Source organism: Aythya ferina (genome assembly GCF_964211825.1).
Source record: "Aythya ferina genome assembly, chromosome: 5".
Classification (NCBI taxonomy): domain Eukaryota; kingdom Metazoa; phylum Chordata; class Aves; order Anseriformes; family Anatidae; genus Aythya; species Aythya ferina.
In genome coordinates, this window is record NC_140301.1 from 36,779,876 (window position 1) to 36,800,391 (window position 20,516).

General features: G+C 41.3%; 1 protein-coding gene across 1 annotated transcript in view; it reads left to right on the forward strand.

Annotated features, from left to right (window-relative positions):
• STON2 (stonin 2) overlaps positions 1–20,516 on the forward strand; it is a 75,209-nt gene that overhangs the window by 18,175 nt on the left and 36,518 nt on the right. The window contains exon 4 of the mRNA XM_084522229.1: positions 5,558–5,755. Coding sequence (XP_084378355.1) covers positions 5,558–5,755 — 198 coding nt within the window. The remainder of the gene's footprint in view (positions 1–5,557; positions 5,756–20,516) is intronic.

The window sequence follows — 20,516 nt, forward strand, 5'->3', positions numbered from 1 at the left end:
CCTCAGCTTGCATTAACTCATACTGCTATATAAGCTTCTAGCTTTTCTGTATGAACACACTTCGGTTCCTTCTCATAGGAGACTGGGGAATAATTACCCAAAGAAAACATTTAGTTTACTTTTTCATGCCTGAATTGAGATACTCTCTCAATAATACCACTTGGTTACTTCTAGTTATTAAAGTGGTTTTAAAAGTTACAGTTTCATTCTCCTCACTGAGTCCATCAAATATTCCCTGCAACGTAAATAACGCTTCTGTCAGAAAACTTGGATTAGCAGCTTTGAATTGGGCTTTAAGTTTTTTTCCATTAGCTCTCTTTGTGGGTCCTACAGGTTAGTCCACTTAAGACAGTGGTTAGAATTTTGTGCAGGACAGGTGGGGGAATCTTCAGGTAAATATTTTTTCTTTTAAGCTCTTCATTAGTCCTACTTACCTTTATGTTTGTTTTTTAATTGCTCTTAGTTGTAAATATTTACTGATCCTGGTGAAAAGGAGAGAAAGAATAGTACTCACAACTGTAAATCTGTAAAACTAAGGTGCTTTACCTCTCTATTTCACAGTTAGGTGAAAACAATACAGACCCTCCTACTTTCTCTTACTCATACAGATACATACAGCCACATACTTTTTCAAATGTAGCTGTTGGTTGCTCTTACACCACATTTCCTTCCTACTGTGATGTCCCTGTTGACTGGAAAATCTTAAGTGCACCTTCTTCTTAAACAACAACAACAAAAAAATATTTGATCAGACTAAAGAAAGGTAGCTGGAAAAAAAAACAAAAAAAAACTAATTTGATGGTTTTTTACTTGATTTCCTGTTCTTAAAGGGATGTGGCCGAGTTTCAAGGTCTGTGCTTAGCAAGAGTAGTGCCTCTTGGTTTGTATTTTCAGACACAGGATACAGGTTGTAGACAGAGCTCTTGGACATCCAAAAAGAGGTGATCAGAGAAGACTGTTCAAAAACATGTCTGTTTTTAAAGAAAGCACCCATTTTTGCTCTGTAGTGCTTGGCCTAAGTGATCCATGCCACTGGAGGGATATTTGCACTCTAACTTTCAGCATCAGACAGATTAATGGAGGAGGATGGTTCCCCTGGCAGGCATATTGTGAGCCTTGCTTTGTTACTCCCTGTAATCCCTGTGTGGGAGGCTGCTTTTCTCTACTTACTACATAGGAAGCCTAGGGAGATTTTTTTCTAAAATGAGGTGATGTGCATAACCTGTGTTTAAGATCCATATTTATGAGCCAGTCCCACTCCTCTTCAAGACCCCGTCATTTAAATGGCCAGACCAGCACAGCTGACAGCCACCAAAGGGGAGGTCACAGAGCATAAGAGATGACAGCTATTTGTTGCTGGCTGTCTGCTCCGAGGGGGTTTTGACAGCCAGAATTAGGATAAACTTCAGGCTTGTTCTCAGTTAATAATGCAGTCACATCTTTTTTTGTGAGCAGCAGCAAAGCCAGAATATTTCTGCTACAACCGTGATACACTCACACGGTCTGTGGAAAGCCTGCGGTGACAGCAATTGTTCATTTCCAGTAGCAAACAGCCCACATGAGAACAATAGTGAATAGCCAGTTGGAGGGGAAGAGTAGGAACACCGACTATCAACAGCCAGATTGGTGTGAGAAGGATGGAGATGTTTGAAATCTGTTTCCTGTGTAGGCAGCTGTGAAGAGCGATGTCCTGAAGTCTCAGCATCCCCAGCCATGTTCCTGTCAGGGCTCCAGCACTTAGGAAATTGTCTGTCTGTCTCTCCACACTGAAGCATCTGCACAGCTGACTAGACAGTTACCCTGACCAATGGCCAGGCTGCCTGGAAGCACATTTTGAAAATCGATTGCAAAATGATGTTTCCAGAGCACCTTGAGAGCAGAGAGGACAGTTTCTAGCAGAGACAGACGCTATCTTCTTCTGACCCTAGTGTCATGATACTTCTGCACACGTTCCTCAGAAAGTGAATCTGTCCAAAAGTGATCACCATCTGAAAAAAATATTACTTTAAAAATGCAGCTACCACATGGTGGTTATCCTGTAGGAAATATGTTTAAAAGAAAAGCAAATCTAATGCTGGACCCTTGTTCTGGTAAAAGTGAAAACATTATTGAGGGAGCAGAAACCAGGGGGACTGATAGCAAGAAACAGGGCTGAAAAGAATTCAGAAGATGAAAAGAAAGCATAAAAGCTGAGGTGTAGCAATGAAAAACATACATTGTGAGCCTTAGAGTAGAAGTTGCCTTTGTTTAGGACATTCCTGTAAACCCTTCATTCTACCAGCTTCAGACAGAATCTCTTACTTTCAAAATATTTCTGCCTTTCAGGTTTATGCATAGGTGACTGACAGCTGCATAGTCATGTGGCTTTCTCCCTGGGAAGCAGTAGCTCTTGAGTGAGGCCACAGAAATATTTAGTCACAGAAATGATGCATTGTGATGCCCTCTTCCACATTTCCCTTTTGCTGGAAAAAGAAGAAACATGATTTTTCTCATAGTTATTATCTGGCTAGTCAGACTCGTCAAACTGATACTGCAAAAATGAAAACTGGGATGTTTAGAAATCACCCAAATGTTCCTATCACAAACATTACATAATCAGTAAATGATCACAGCCAGCCAGTGACATAACATTTGCATTTGTTATACAATGGGCTTTCAGCTAGCAGTCTCATATTCTATGGGTGTTAGCTGCACCCTTGCATTCAATGAGGTATTCAGCAAAGCACCAAAATTAGAGCGAGGCAAGATCTATTACATCATCTGTTCCACCCCCACTCCTTCTTCCCGAGAGCTTTGTCTAGTTTTAAATGGCTCAAGTAACTTGGTTTCATACCATGTCCCTTGAGAGGCTGTCCCACAGTGAGACAAACCTCAGTTTAACCATTTCATGATGTTTTGTCTGAAAGTGGAAAGTACGTGCAGGACGAGGTCAGCAACTGAAAACTAGACAAACTGAGATGCTGTCTAAAAATCAAGAAAATCAGAGGTCCTGTGTGATAGGAAAAAAAACAATGTTTATATTTAAAAAGGTTTATGGGAATACAGTGCAGGGATCAAGGAATATGTCCTCAAAACATCTAAAAGGAATGAATGCTTAACAGTAAATCTGTTAATTAAAATCCAAGCCAATGTATTAAGAACAAATGGATGCAGAAAAATAAAAATGCAAGTAGACGGACACGTTGGAAAACACAGAAGGAAACACTTTGGGAAACAAGGAGTTGATTTTTCACTATTCTTTGCATGCTATGGGATTTGCATTTTCCAAACAGTTCTGTCCCTGGTCTTTCAACACAAACAGATTTCTGAGAACTGCTGCAACTGCAAGGCGTTGCCTCGGCATCTACTGACATTGGAGATTGAATTCCAAATTTCTAGGAAAAAAACTATATTATTTAGGATTTCTGTTTCAGAACTTCCAGGAGGTTGGAGAGCAGCAGGAGCATCTTAGGACAGGCCTTAGCATGCAGATGTTTGGTTCAGCTTGTCTTGCTTTTTGAGACTGGTTGTTGTTTGACTCAGTATAGGGAAAAAATTTATAGTTTCAAGTTCAGGAACCTAACAGTGGTAGGTGGAAGTTGACTGTAGTAAGATCCTAAAGAATGCCTGTTACAGGAAAAGCTCTCTATGGTTACTGTTTTCCAAAATAAACGCCACTTTATTTATAAAAAAAAATTATTCTTCCAAAGTGGCACAACTAACCTACAGTGAAATTAATTTGCCCTTATGTAGAAGTGTTGTGCAATGATGTTCCAGTCAGTGTCACTCGACAAAATTTGGATTTGGAAAGCAACAAACAAAAAAGAATTACTGTTATTACATAAGTATATGAATTATTAAATCCTATGTGTGTCTAAATTAGACTGGTTTTTATATTGCTGACTGACTTCAACAAAACAAAAAAGGGCACCACTGCAAATTTACAGCTAAGACCTTTTTTATAAAACACACTTAGAAAAAGTGTGTCTTGTTACTGGTTCACATACAGAGCTCAGCATTTAAGTGTGTCTTCTGTGTCCAATTGAGCATTGTCCATCAAAGCAACTTCAGGTAAGGTTTTAAGGTTTGCTTTTCAGATACCTCACACAATGTTTAACAAAAGGCCTGAGGGGCTGGCAGACTATAATCAGGTACTTGTCATCGCTTCTTGACAGGCATCAAGCATGACACAGTGCAGAATTACTGGATGGAGAAGTGGGGCTTTTTAGGTTGTGTTACTATAAGATAGTTGTCAGTATGTGTGATGTGATAAGGAGATAGATATACTTTCAGCTCCTCATCCTTCAGGATGACTACTCAGAAGCAGCTCAGTACATAGGCTCACAGCTGTACAAATATAAATAGATTAGTGCCTGCTTACCTGAGGGTAACAGCGCAGCTATATAAAGTAAATTTGCACTTAGCTGGCAAGGCAGGGAGCACTGTTTGCATAGTACCTCTATGCACACAGAAGGGTATGTTTTTCCATAACGAGATGGTGTCCCATCACACTGTTCTGATGGAGAGAGAGATAGAGAGAAATCCTCTTCAGTGTTAATTTGCCATTTTCTTCCAAAGTATTTGTCAGCCTGATAAAGGTTGGTTATGTGTTACATGCTGAGGCGAGAACCTCTGTATCTCAGGATGTTCTATAAACGCAGATTTGAGGTGCACTGAAATATTTGCTTGTTTAAGAGATAAACGTAGATTTACAAATTTAGCAAACAGTTATTATCCCAAGGTTAAATTAGATATTCTTTAGTTCAGGAAGATTTTTTACTGCATCTTTTTTTTTTCCTCTTTACTCACATTTGTTAACTCAAATGTTAATGTGAGTGATATGGTGGGTAGAGTTTGCAAGACAAATTCATAGTAGTGCATGAATAAGATTGTTCTATCAGCTCTGGATGATGGTTAAGCAGGACTTACTGCTTGACATGTAGGCTCTGGCAAGAAAGTGGAATGGGATTTTTGGCCTAAACTAAGCAGAAATGTTATTCATTTTATTCAGATTGGGGTACTTCATTCTGCATATTCAGACACAAAAGCCATTTCTAATTCACATCAATAGATCATCTTATTTTTATACTCTACTCCCATATGTAGCTTCCTTAAGATGACTGCTGCATTTGAATGGGCACCACAGGTACAGAATGCTTAATGAAATACAATAAAACCACTTTATAAAACCTATGGTGCTGTAAGAACTCCACTGTGTCACACAACGTAGATACTCAGATCTTGTCAGCAGTGGCAGAAGCACAAAATCTAACTGCTCTGAAAAGGTACTGCTTCTACAATACTTGAACAACAGGAAAACTAATAGTTGCCAGCAGTATGGGATGTAAGGCGGAGAGCTGAGTAGTGCTGCTCCCATCCAGTGGAGTCTAACAGTGCCATGCACTTGTTAAGTTGCTGTGTGTTTGTTATAAAATAACTGTGTTGCTGTGGGTGTTGGAATTAATACTTACAGAGTGTCAGTACGATGGTGTAGTGTATCTCTGGAATAGTGATCGTCTGGTTCTGGATGATTGCCTTGTAAGTCTCTCACTGGTGCCTGTTTGTTTCCTGCATCCAGTGTCTCCATCAAAAGCACCCAGCTGGACCTCCCCGTCCTCCAATTCGTCTGAGAGGCATGCCCATGCATCGGAGAGCAGCTGGACAACCAACTCGGAGGATACCAGCAGCCCCAGCATTGCTCCATCCTACACAGATCTGCAGTCAGTTAATACTGAGGACTTGACTAGTGGTGGAACCTCTGCAGCAGATTCAGCTGGTAAGAGGGGAGCTTCAGGTTTCTGTCTCAATCATTTTGACATTACTCAAGCACTGTGCTCAGAATTGAACTACAGGAAATGCATCCAAAGCAGAACAAACTCAAGGATTAGGCAAACTAATGCTTTTCTTTTAGGTCCAATCCCCAAGTAATCATACTTGGATTTTGCACACCCATGATATGTGCAGGCTGCCAAAGTAAGAGCCAAATGCAACTGTGTACCTGTTGGTGGACTTAGCTCAGTGAAATGCTGCAGAATTTCTTTTGCATACCACATCAGCTGAAGCTCTTGGTATATGAGGAGCTCACTCTCAGTATATTCTGGAAGAAGTCCAGTGCCCTTCCTGGTCTTCTGTGCAGAAATGCTTTTAATTCACCAAAATGTTCAGCTGAGGCAGGCATAGGTCTCCATGCTTCCTGCAGTTTCAGTGAGTGCCAAAACACAGATCCAGGCTGCTGGATGCACTGTTACTGTAGAATAACAAAAAGACAGCGTAGGAGATGACAGGTGGTGGTTCAGCAGTAGATTTTGATCCATTAAGGATATTGGCTGACTTTACAGTGATCTATTCATGCCAGATGATGCCCTGACTGCAGAGAAATTCTCTGTGTGGCATTGCAGCTCTTTGCACCTCAGTTGTATTCTAGAACCTCTGAAGCAGGAGAAATACCAGAGTGGTGCCATCAATGTCATGTGGAGTTGGGATGATGAGAACTCCTGCATGATAAAGCAGATTTTCACAGAGCACAAAAAGAGCTCCTCTTGGGCTTGCCATGTCAGAACATAAAAAGGAAAGAAAGAAGCAGCTCCAGGAGCAGGCAATTCCTGGAGCACCTGCAGTACATTGGAAGCTATCAAGCCGAGTCTGAGGACAGTCAGTGGCTACCCAGTTTGGTGAGAATTGATTTGCTGGAACCATAATAGCTCAGACAAGTAAGGCATTTAATAATGTGTTTTACTCTTAGGTGGTGAATGTAACAATGTGTGTAACAGATGTGTTTTGCTGCTCTAAAAAGAAATCAACAAAAACAAGAAATCAAATTTTGATCTATTTAGTGATGATCAGGACAATACAAATATATCAGGTTTAATTTTTTTTTAAGTAAGAAAAATGTATAGATGAGAAAAGCTTGAAAAAATCTGGTCAGTGGTCAGAGAGAAGTTATTGTAGCAATGGTGAATTTTTATTGTCTGAACACCACAGAAGATAATCTTGGATATGCTGTTTCCAAATATCACCACCTGTCCTGAATTTATGCGGCATGCAGAATGCTTAAGCATCTACTGCATGTCAAAGTTCAGGGCACAGCATTTTGCAAGGGAACGAATGAAAGCCTGAGGTAGGTCTGAATGCAGGCATACACAGAGCTGAGTCCCAGTGGTGAAAATTGTAGTGTCCAGGGCTGTTAGGCTATAAGCAGGTAAAACTAGCTGGCAATCAACTTTCTCTCAATTTACACAAGATTTAAGAGCAAAACCATTCCATGGGCTTAAGCTTTATCAAGCTCATGTGTTTATGTAAGATATGACCTCGGAAGATATCCTAGAATGATGGTAGAGACCTCAGCAGTCCTAGTCTGAAAGTTTACCCTCACTATGGGGGGGATCACAGAAAGCCTCCTGACTGATGGAGTCTGGATAAGATCAGTGATTGCCTATAAAGACAGTGAGGTTTACAGCAGTGAAGGTAAATACAGCATGAGCAGACCTGAAAGCAAAGATTTGCTCTTCAATCAGAGAGCAGTTAGAGGATGCTGTGCTTTATTGTCAGTGCTGGTTTGAACTCCAGCACCAAGAAGCCTTTTACGATACCTTTGTTATATGAGGGGACTGTTCCAGCCTGCAGCAGCTAGCCCATAAATGTGGATCAAGTGACAGCAGACTGTCCGTATAACATGGGCACCTTTATATGGTTATAACATGAACTTTACAAGCCAGGGATTGTAAAGTGCTGGGGTTTCACGGTGTTTGTGAAGCTGTATTTGGTGCTGGTAAAGTGGCCTGTAGCTTCAGAGCTTCCTCCTGTGCATTTTTGTGTTGCTCAGCTTGGATCAGCAAGGAGCATGAAGAGAAGCACTTTTGGCATTTCTGCTGTACTCTGCAACAAAAATAACACAGGACATCTCTGTTGCTGATACAATTGAAGTATTTATTCATTCTTAAATGGATGCCTGCCTCTATTAAAAAAAAAAAAAAATCTGCACATAAGGGGAGCAAGGGAGAGCTTTTTGTTATGATTTGATATTTGGAAGCCCTGAGATCTGTTCAGAAGTTGCACACAACTACCTCACAGCTAAGTGTTTCGCATTAGAACCTAGCTTAGCTTGGATTTCTGCACTTCACTGTTCATCTCTAAAATAATTTTATTTATATAAATTAAAAATAAATATTGACTTATTAAAAATTAATATATATAGGATCTATATGTATATACTAAAATAGATAAGATGTATTATACATTAGCACATGTAATATTTAATAGAATAATAAAATCTATATTACACATAATCATTAAGTTTATATATAATTATATGCATTATTTATATTATGTATGGCATATATTACTCTGATTTTCTATGATACATGCATAGGATTATCATATATATGATATGTGTTTACACGTATATACACACACACACACAGCCTTGTGTAGATGTTTGCTGTATATTTTAGGTGTTTTACTGCCAGTTCTGTTGTTGTTTACGCACTGATTGGTATCTATGGAGAGCTGGAGATACGCCAGGTTTGATGTTGACAGCTCAGCTTGCTGAGCAGTTGTCCTGTTTGGCATTCTCCTAAAACTCCAGGACTATTGGGGATTGTGAGGGAATCACTCCATTATTATTTTCTAACATCTGCATGGTTGGAGATAGAAGGTTGCATGTGTGACCCATAATGGCTCAAAATTTAGAAAGTTAATAAATAACACAAGGAATTAACTTTGAGAGTTTTGTTATTTTAAAAGTAAACAGCGTGTTTTGAGGGGATTCTGCTGCTTTCTTTTTAAAACTTGGAGATGACAGCTCTGGCAAGCTTAGCTTCAGCTATTTCTTGAAGGTAATGGAGGGCAAATACTAGCTGAAGTTTGAACTTTTCAAACTTTCCCCCTCGCCTTTTATGCAGTAGTTTTCATACAAATACTGTTTCTTTGGCTTTAGCCTGACAGATACTGAGTCCTGATATTATGAGTGCAAGAATGGTATTCTGTAGGTTTTAAACAAGCAGCTTTGAACAGATTATACAGCTGTGCAGTGTGCTGGCATTGAATGCAAGAAACTGGCTACAAGCATTGTTACAAGCTGTGGAGATACTGAACATTAATAACGAAACCAGAGGGGAAATAGCACATGCTGACAGTTACCACCTTCTGCCCAGAACTGCACTTCAGCAACGCTGTGTAAATATTAACCAACTTGTTCTGGTTCCAAGTCCCAGACACAGGACAAATCCTAGGTGGGAGAGCCTGCCAAAGTCAGCTGGACAGACTGCACAGAGGAGCATCAAACCCTGCCTTCAGGGAGGAGGGGACTAAGGAATATGATGAGGAAATAGCATCCAGAATCTGTTCTTGCACTTGCTCAGTGCCAGAAATAGAGGTTTTTTTCTTCCTCACATCCAATACTAGCCAGCAGCTAGCAATTCAGGAATTCTATAAACCAGTTTTAATCCAATATTTTTCTTAATATATTTCTGACTTCTGTAATGCTTTTGTGAGGTAGAACAGGAAAGCTAGGACTAGATAATTCAAGCAATAGAGAAGTTCTGATCTGAAATCAGATATGCGTACTGGAAATCAGTTCTTCCTTAACACTTCATGAATGCTTTAAGGAACCCAAGAATCTCAATGTCCTCTGCATAGGTGTTGATGGAGTCGCTGTCTTTGTCCCTCCTTATAGCGGGAAGGAGAGGCACAGGAAATCTGTCACGTGAGAGAGGGAAATGTTAGAATCAGTACCACAACAAGACAAAGTATATTTCTATCTATTATGTTGAGAAAATTGTGAAACAGGCTTGGTCTGCAGTCATCTTTTAAGATCAGCAGGGAGGACTATAATATTCTGCATATCTCAGGCCAAAGAACCTCACCCAGTCTTTTCTGCACCCAACCCATAACCACAGTCTGAGATACTGCATATTCTGAACAAGTATCTCCATAACATTTTTCTGATTAATATTAACAACAGCAAAGCTTGCCCCTATTCAGCCATCTCCAGCCCTTCAAAACTCCAAGTGTTTTCAACATGCAACTTTTTAAGTTTCAAAAAGGATTGCCCTAATGGTAATACTTAAAGCAGAATCGAGATGTCAGTTGAGCTCAGCTCTGCCAGCCCTTGTGACCTCAGCTGAGACTAAAAGTAGTCCACTAACCTCAAAAGGTTCAGTATCTGCTTCATCTGTCCTCTAAAAAATAACTCTGATTAGTTATCTTCTCTGTTTTCCTCCCTTCCAAAGAAGAATGGTGTAAGTTGCTGTGGGACTGTCACATTCTTGCTTGTTCTTCAGGAATGCTGATGAGTTTCAGGAGGAGAGGATATAATGTTGCTCTCATATGAATAAAGGAGTTAGAAGAAAAATCAAAACTGTCTGTTCCTACTCATTCCTACTAGGCTTTCTTATCCTGGTTTCTCCTGTGAATTAGTCTGGCTTCCTTTGCATCCCTGAAAACATCAGGTCTAGGATAGGGAAGAGGCAAAGTAAAAGAGGAGAAAGTGATGGTTTGAAAGAACAGGGTCTGATTTTAATGGTTGTGTAGGAACATTTCAGTTAAAAACATATATATATATAAATATGTTTTAAAACATATATATAAAACATACAGATATGGTCATTTTTCTGTTTAACTGTTTTCTTGCCTGTTCACCAGGGTAGAGTCAGTTCTGACTCCACCTGTGCTGTTGGCCCTGTACTGAAAGCAGCCAATGGACCATCTCCCAGTTGAGGTGCTGGGAATCATGTTTTTCCTCGTGGCTATTCTGAAGTGCAAACCACGGTTACTGTGAATTTGTACCAGTTATACTTTGTTAAAAAAACACTTAGTGCTGAACCTACACGGTGTTCTACATGAATGTCACAATTTTCACACGTATTCACTGATGTTTTTACATAGCTGGAGCAAGCGAAAGGGAAGCGGACAGAATTCTAGTCCCAGTCATGGGACTGAGCTGGTGATCTCCCTTTATGTGGGCAATATCCTGAGAGAATAGATGTGGGTAGCTGCTTTGTAGTTTATCTCATGCCAGTGAGGCGAACTAGGTGGTGCGAAGCCCTGTGTTTGTGTTTGCAGTGCTGCGATTCCTCAACCCCTGTGTTTACATTGGCTCCAGTTGCTCTCTAATGCTGTACAGAAAGCCACATGCCTGTGTGATAAGCTGGAGAAGTTCAGTCAGAGATTTTGCAGCTGGGCAGGACATTTCAGTTGGAAGCATAATTGGAAATGGAGTACTTGCATACAGTGGCCATCTGTGCTGAAAGAAGAAAAGCTAGGGGTTTTTGTGCAATCTAAATTACTTCTGAACTTAAAGCCACTGGGAGTGAAGAGCACTGAGGCATCTCCCAGCACCAAGTGTTTTGGTACAGTATGGAAATGGAAAACATCAGTGGCAATCTTCAACAGCATTATCTCACCTTTCATGTTCAGTTCCTGGCAGCGCACTGCTGTACCACTGATAGAAGCCAAAAATGGTACAGTAGAGATACAGCAGTCACAAAACCATAGAATGAATGGGGTTGAAAGGGACCTTAAAGATCACCTAACTACAACCCCCCTGCCATGGGCAGGGATGCCACCCACTAAATCAGGTTGGCTAAGGCCCCATCCAGCCTGGCCTTGAACACCTCCAGGGATGGAGCATCCACAGCTTCTCTGGGCAACCTTCTTCGTGTGGCACAGTGGCATGCCTGGTGCCCCATGGTGCTAGCTGCACCACTTCTGCTGTTCTCAAGCAGAAGGTAGCTGGGTTCACAGTGCAGAGAAGGTACCTACCAGGGAACACACATTTTGCACTTACATTTGTAAATTTGCATTTACATTTGTAAATTCAAAACAGCAGAAAAATAAGCAAGGCTTCAGCAGTAGTAGTAATTAACAGGAGCTGTAAATTGTTTCATGTGCTCTTAATTAGAGATGTGCTATCCCAGTTCTGTGTGGAATTTCCTGTCTGAATAAGAAGGGGCTAAACAGAAGTGGCAATGTAAAACAGCAGGTGTAAAGGCTGGCTGGCGCATACAGCAAGAAAGAATGAGTGATTTCATTATGCCCAACTGCATAGATTTGTTTTTTTCTTCCTTACTGTGATATTATCTAAAACATAAGAGAGGTTCAAGGGATCACTGGACAGGATACACACAGCACAGGAACTGGAGAAGTGCTGATGAACGCCTTTAGAGGATCAATTACAGAGTCACCCTCTCAGTGTGGAATAAAATGGGAAGCAGGTTTGTTAAAAACAGGAAAAATGTAGGAATTATTTAAATAAAACATCTAGCTTCTGTGTTGACAATTTATTCTTTTGTGCCCACTTAGAAACTTTTCTTAATTATTTTTTATGTTCACTTTTATCAGAACTCCCACCTCCTTTATTCATTTATTTGGACCCAGTGTTAGGGAAAAGAAATGACACTTACTTTCTGATCTTTCAAGCCAGAAGTGACCACAGCTGGATGAGAGCACTGTAAGGAGATTGTTGGTATGTGCCTCTACTTGAACACGTCTGCTTTCTAGTGGTCTACCCTTGATCAAACCAAACGTGTTGAAGCACAAATAGGACATCAGTGTTGTAGAATGAGCTTACTCATTTGTTATTAGAAGCAATTTGGGGTTAATTGTCCTAGTGTTGTCAGATGACACTGAAGTCCTCTTGCCTAATCTTAGAACAGATACAAATTGATATTTGCATTACGACTGTGCTTGTTACACAACAATAAGAGGAGATTTCAGGCTACTTTGTTTATTCGGATTTTGGTTACTGAGAATTGTGAACCTGGATTTTGGGACATGGATGCGAGTCCAATATACTGGCATGGCATAATTTTCAAATAGCTGCAGCTCAGTATGCTCCTCTCCAAATCTAGCTATTTAGATCAGTACATAAAAGGATATTAGAGATCCTTTCAGCATACATCCCGTAGCTCAGTGCCCTCATTCACCTTACAGGCTTTGCAGAAGTTATGCCATTTAAGTGCAGACTTCAGTCACTAATTTACTGAATGGGGTGTATTTTCCCAGGTAGATGTTTTCAGAGAGCCTTAAACATGATTCACTTAAGATCGTAGGAATAGAAGCTATTTCCCAGGACACCAACTGTAAGCGTATTCATAACCACTTCCTATCCACTTGTTCCCATGCCAATATTACATTTTAAATAGATTTTGCCCTCTCCAATGTAAGTCCCTTTAATGTATTTATACAGTGTAATCATATCCCTCAATGTTTTCATTTTGCTGTACTGAACATGACAAGTTCTTCAGTATTCTGTTTCTCTTTTCTCCTGTTTCTCTCTGGTGCTTCTGTTTGAATTAATCTTTCTCAGATATGGTAATCAAAACTGCACAGACTGAGGTCTCACCATAGCCTGATGTCATGATAATATTTCCCTATCTTCTGGATTTCTCTCCTTGAAACACCCCCAGGATCTTATTTTCGTTTATGCTAGTGCATCAAGCAAGTACCTTTTTACTATATTCAGATTGACTTGCTTTATCCTAGATCACTCTTTCATATCTAGCTAGTGAGTTCCTTCATCATTACAAATGTATCTGTCCTTAAATGCCTAAATTATGAACTTTATATTGTTTATTATATTTCATCCCATTTCTGTTCCACCCCTCAAGATGAACTGCTCCTTTCTGTATGATATTTAGAACTTCCTTTATATAACCAGTTCCTCCTAATAGTGTGCATTCAGCAAATACCATTAGCGTGCTCTTTTCTGTACCGTTATCATTAATTAAAATGCAGATAAAAGTAGTCTGTCTTAAAGAAATTCTACCTGTAGCTTCTCTAACCTAATACTTCTCTTATAATAGCTATCTTCCTTCTAGATTGGTTCTTATTTTTGTCTTAATACTAGTATCAGTCTCCATTTGAACTCTTTCCCAGATGGCATTACAGTATATGTTTTTTCTAATGCCTAAGGATCTATCTTTGGTCTGGAAAATCAGTTGTCAAAGAAATCTGTTAGCTTTAGCTGAAACAAACTACTTCTTTTAAAACGAGATTCCATCCCTTTTTCATCTTCTACTTTTCCCTCTTTCATTCCAAAGTCTTGCATAGTATTGTAGTCTGATTTTCAGCCTTGTGTTTTCCAAAGTCATTTTTACCCCCTACAAATAGTTACCATGTACGCTGTTCTCCACTTCTGTGTTACCATTCCCATCTGAAGTGACTCCTTTAAAATCCTTGTGATCGGAGCTGTAATTGCATATGCCAGTTCTTTCAAAGTTTAGGGATGGGGCTTATCAGGCCTCCTGATCTGAGTACAGTAACCTCTTCAAAATGTTTTCTTACCTCATTAATGTTAATTTCCACTTCCACTCCCTCCTTCTGATTATCTATCCTGCCTCCTGTGCTCTTATCGCTACATTCTGCATCATCGTTCTTATTAAAGAGTAGTAGCAAAGTATTCATTAGCTTTGGGGCAATGTCTAGGTGCGTTAATGTTTAATTATCACCACAGCCTCACTTCCTTGCTCTTTATATATACATATATGTGGTTTGCTTTATATCCAGTGTGCAACATGACTGCCAAGGATTGTTTCTGAGGAAGGTAGGGCCCATTAAGCAGGTAGACTAGTCCTGTATTGGCTCTACTGAGCTTTCATCTTCAATAAGAGTTCTAGTTGTAGGGGAGAATTTAATGGAGATAGTGACAAAATAAGTCAACTTGGTAACACAACAATATCCCTCATTTCAGTTGCTTAAATCATGTTAGACCAGAGATGAAGCTAAACCTGCTTGGAAAATCAAACGACTAGGGTAGGATCCCTTTCTGTCAGGTTTATCAGTGCATGCATAACTAAATTAACGTTTGGGAAAGAAATGCGTCTTCAGTGTTTATAGCAGCACAGTGGCACAACTCCACTGTCCACAACTGCGCTCTGTGGTCAGGAACATTTATTTTACACCAGCTCATACTTTAGCTGATGTACCCAAAGGGCTGGTTCTGGACATTGGTTCAGTTTTACCATGCCAGTGGAGAAGGTCCCAGGGGTGAGGAACATGGGGAGAGCTGCCAGAAGTGGGGCAGCGATGGCTGAAGGTGTGGGGAGACAAGAAGGACTGTGTGTAGGCGGGGGCTCCAACCTTGCCAGGAGCTTTGGATGTGGTCAGAGCCCCTCATCACTCCTTCACCGTTTTTTCCTCTCCTTGCTGCTTTCTGCCTTACCATGTGTGAGGATACAGGGCCCACATTGCCTGCCCTGGAGAAGAGCAGGAGGTGGAGGCTTTCTGCTCTGCCTGCTGCTAGGGGTGTGGGAACTGCTGCTGGCAGGAAAAGCTGCCCACACACTTGGCAGGGCCGGGGCAAGGAACAGAGGGCTGTCGGGTAGGAATCAGCTGTTGGAGGCAGAGTAAGCACTCTCTGCCTTTGGCATAGGGTAGCCTGCAATCTGCCACACCTGGCAGCCCAGCACCTTTGGCTGCCATTTACGTTTTGCTTTTTGCTCTCTTTGTGTCTGCACACACAAACAAGCACTCTGGCACCTGAAAGAGGCGTAACTCACTGCGCTCGCCGTGAGACTCTGACCTCTGTGGGTGCAACTGTCTGTAGGAATCTCCTTGCTGGTTGAAATCTTTGTGTAAGTAGGATTTGAGAAGGTAGGTGCTTGTAATAGACACCTCTTGGCTCCAGCCCCAGGATTAGTCGATCATTTTCACAAGCACAGTAATGGAACAGCAATTACAAAGCACACTGTTTCCTGAAACACCCTAAGGCAGATTTTGGGGCAGCAGATTAATTTAATGTTTGAGCAGCATAAATGCAGATAAATTAACACTTGAGCATCTTCAATGCTCCATACCAAAGTGAGAAGTAAAGTGTAGGACAAGGAGGTCAGTGGTTCCTAGCAAAGGGTAAATTATGATATGAAATGGACGTGTTGAAGTAGGTGTTTAGTAAGTAGCTGTTTTGAGTATTATCTGACATGTAGATAAGGTGTAAGCTTAGACTTACCCCTTTCCCAGGTTTCATGTTATGCTAAAGTAGAAGTCCTGGTTTTCTGACTCAATACATAAAGAGAATGGCCCACCACAGCAGCACTGGCATGGCTGGAGGGAGCAGCATAGATCTGAGTCTGGATTCAGACTGATCTGATAGATCTGAGTCTTTTGAAAAGTAGGGGTATATGCTGTACTGTCATTAACTGCTGAGGTCTTTCAGTATCTAAAATAATCTCTATGTGTACAACTCCATCTCAGTATAAATAATAGGTTCCTAGCACAGGCAGCTGCCAAGCTTTAGTCCATTTTGCATATGCTTTTTCTTAATATGTCCCCAATTCAATATGAATCCTCTTTTTTGGATTTTTTTTTTGTGCAGTTGCATAATTGTGAGTGTAGTGCTGAGATGTACGTGTTCTTACAAGAAATATGTGGTAAGACTGTCAGTTGTGAATGAAGTGAGATAAATTTATGTTCTTGCATAAGCACCAACAATGGTCTTGATTCTCTTCAGCAAAACATACAGCGAGGTCCTCCTCCAGAGAAGCCCAACAGAAATGTTTGCTCAGTGCAAAGAGCACAAGGATTTCTGTATGGCTGTGCCTGTTATATCTTGCCTTCCCCTAATCATGCATGTGTGTGCATTGTGGTGGGCACGAGTCTCATGGAAAGATCTGAGTGGAAGCAGAGCACAGCACACAGGGTCCGGAGAGTACTCTGGGCGCAGGGTCTTGCCAGCACAGCAGACAACTGGAGGGTGTTAGTTTATTTGACACGCCAGCCGGGATGCCAGCTTCATTGCTTCACTGCCCTTCGGGGCTGCAGAGCTCTGTCTCCAGCACAGTGAGTTGGCTCTGAAAGTGGGACATGAGGTTCGCCCAGGGTGCTTCACTGTGCCTCCTCAGCGGCAGGCCCTTCGCTAGGCAGGCAGAATTAGGCTCTGGGTGGGAAAGTTTACACAAAAGAAATAGGGGGGCTTTACTGGAGGCTTTGCTTTCACGAGCCCATCACTCCTCCTCCCCCGGATTGAGTTGTTTGTTCAGGCCTGGTTGCCTCCAGCAACACATTATAGTGTGAACTATGGTGTATCCTGGGAGACCTGCAGGATTCTCTGCAAACCTTTTGAATTCTTAGTCTCCAAGGAGGGGGAGACAAAAAGGCATTTCACTCTGTTGACGCAGTTGCATGGACATTGTTCTCCTTTTTTGAATGTTGGCTTGTCTCTCTGGCAAATGCTGTAACTGGACTCCACAGTCATCATCTTGCTTCTTCATCTCAAACAGTAGAATGTCATTTTCTTGGTAAAGCCACCGACCTGCACTGCCTTAAAGGCTGTATTTGAAACCAGGCAATCTACTATGCCCAGCTGCAGAAGTTTCAGCAGGGCTGTGCACTTGTTATCTCTGTACACACAGGTCAGCCCTCACGGATGGTAGACTTCAGGCTTTCTGGGTACGTCTGGCCTTAAAGTAAACAAAGATTGTGTCATTCATGAGCAGTTTTCTGCTTGATTTGGCAGGGCCACAAAAGCAGTGAAGACGCAGTGACATGGATTTGCAACACGGGTATGTACTCAGAGCTCTGTTAAGGTCACATGTCTATGCTTAAATCGGTGCCACTGCAAATTCTTTAGATATAAACAAGTATTATGAGAGCCTCTCCATGATGTTGTTAAACCGTGTAGGTACACGTTTTGTCTCTGCTCAATTTGAAATTACAGGACTCACTGATATTCCTCAGCTGCTTCAGCTCCTTTGGCTGCTTTGTGTCCTGTATTTACAGGGACCAGCCTGTCAGTCTCAGCATAGTTAAAACATTTTGAAAAGTATTTGATTTCTTGGTTAGTCATGTACATGTCCAGAGGCAGACAGTGTCAGACAAACTGAGCTCCCATGAAGCTCAAGGTGGGTTAGCTGAGGTCGGTGCTCCAGTAGCTGAGGCATCGACACCAGATGGCATCTCAGTAGCAGAGCAGAGTCAGATACAAGGCACACGACAATGGTGCTGGTGGTAAGGGGATGTTTCGGGAGGGCAAGAGGGTTGCAGAAATACACATAGCTGCAGAGTAGTGGACACACTCAGGGCCATGCCCTCTGCACCCAGGGGCACCACGTCCCTTGGCAGGCCTGGTTGCTGCACTGAGGCTTTAGCCCTGCCCTTTATAGCCCTGCCCTTTATACCCCTGCCGGGGAGCTGTAAACCCCTTGAAGACATATCCCAAACATTCCAGCAGACTGTTGTATGAGCTGCGCTCAAACACCATTGTGCCAGAGCAGGTTACTTCAGCTTCTTCTTAGAGGTGAACATCTTGCCTTCTGTCAGTGAAGGTAAAATGGGCAAAGGGACTGTCATCCCCCTTTACTTGGCAGAAGACCCCTCTGCATGGGGAAGAATTTCTTTATAATGTGCTTAAGAATTTAAACTTCTGTTCATTGATTGGGTAATCACAGTAGCACTGATGCAAAGTAATGAAGGAATGGTATTCCCTGAGAAAATACATACCATACCAATTCTAGTAGTAGCTAATCCTACACTGAAGTGTCCTATAGTGTCATTTACATTTCATCAGCAATGATAATTTTTGCAGCTCACAAAAGACTGAAACTGGAACTAACTGTGTAGTAATCATTGGAGGTAAATATTTTTCACTGTTTTTCCCTCAAAAATTTAAAAACCTAATGCTGCCTTTATATTCCTTAGGTGATTTTTGTTTCTTTTAAAAGCCTTCAACTCAGAAAATCATGGCTGTGTTTGGAAAATGCAGTATTCTGTATGTCTTTGTATAAATGGAGCTGGCTTTGCAACGTGTTCAAAAAGTCAATTTCCACTTGACTACACACATCCAAATGGAAAAACATTTAAAAAGAGGAAAATACGATGGTGAATATACAGAAATATTTAAGAAAACTTCCAAGGTGTATGTCGAATCTGCTAGCATAGTTTATTTTAAAGTAAATTTCAAGTTAGCAGCTGTACAAAATGGTGGCCATACCATTTCTGATGAAGGAGGAAAATCACAGAATCACAGAATCACAGAATTTTCTAGGTTGGAAGAGACCTCAAGGTCATCGAGTCCAACCTCCAACCTAACGCTAACAGCCCTCCACTAAACCATATCCCTAAGCTGTACATCTAAGCGTCTTTTGAAGACTTCCAGGGATGGTGACTCCACCACTTCCCTGGGCAGCCTGTTCCAATGCCTCACAACCCTTTCTGTAAAGAAGTTCTTCCTAACATCTAACCTAAAACTCCCCTGGCTCAACTTAAGCCCATTCCCAACTTAAGCCCATTCCCCCCCCTGATAAAATCATTAAGGCAATGAACTGGGACTCAGACATGATATGTTCCTTGCTGTCTCTTTGTCCTCTGTGATGAATGGCAGGACAGATGATAATTCTCTTTATTACTAGCCCTGTAAGGATAAAGTCACTTTTAATTCCTGTGAAAAGGAAAGATGGGAACAATGAAGATCCTCCAACATAAGGTTCTTCTCTATGGTTTGTCCCACAGAAGTTTGAATGCAAAGGCTGCCTTTATCAGCTGCATGTTGATTTTATCAGCTTCTCATACTTTATAATTTGTCTATGAATTTTAAAGACCATCCAGTGGAGCAGAGATTAAAAATTAGCACCCTTTGTGTCCTATTGAAAGCTGAACAGCCCCTCCTTCTTAGGCACTGCAGTTCTTTGCTAATAAGGCTGACTGAACAAGTCTTCATTAAACTTCATGTTGCTGGACTGGAGAATTTATTCAGCCCCACCATCCGCTCAGACCATGACCTAGACAAATCAACCGTAATGCCTCAGATTTGAAAGGCCTTTGTTTGTCTTCTCACATTCTTAACGCAATTAGTAGCTCTGCAGCTTGTCTGCTTGGGCAAGGTGGGGTCACAGAGTCTCTTGGAGTAGCTACTGTTCTTACTGACTTGCCACGGGCATCCCTCAAGTGATTCAGTCCCATGTGATTTTAGCCATGCAACTTCCTGTCCCATGGCACGTAAGGATAAAGCCAGTAGCACCCAGCTCTCAGTCGCACTGTACTGCCTCTGCCTGCAACCTGCTAGGAAACATCATAGGCCAAAATTTCCTCTAAATGGGTATAAATAAGCTTGGTTATGCAGTATGTCTGTCCTTGATGTGACTGAGTCTTCTCCTCACTTCCAGGCACTGTTGTCCAGATGTTCACCACTTCTTTTTTCAAACAGGAATTACAACAGGTATGACTTCTGTTTACCACAGCAGACTATACACAAGTCTTAGATGGAAAGTTATCTTCTACTTGAAGTTAAAGCTATTAGAAACAACACCAAATAAAACAGCTTTTTGTAAGAGTCTTTAAAGCCTTAGGAGATATTTTACAGATATGTAATTCCTTGAGCATGTTGGAGTTTGCTTTGCTCTAGAAGAATGAAAGGCCAGAGATTTAAATTGTATTTCTTCATCATAAATCCTGTGGATGATGCATTTACTTTGGCACTAGTTTTGCTGCTTCTTCAAATTAGGTCTCTGTTCCCTTCAGCGTTACTGCATTGGAGGGAGTGGTATGATTGCCATTTATTATGGTCAGGAGCTAAGATTTCAGGTTTCTTCCCCCAGGCACTGGCT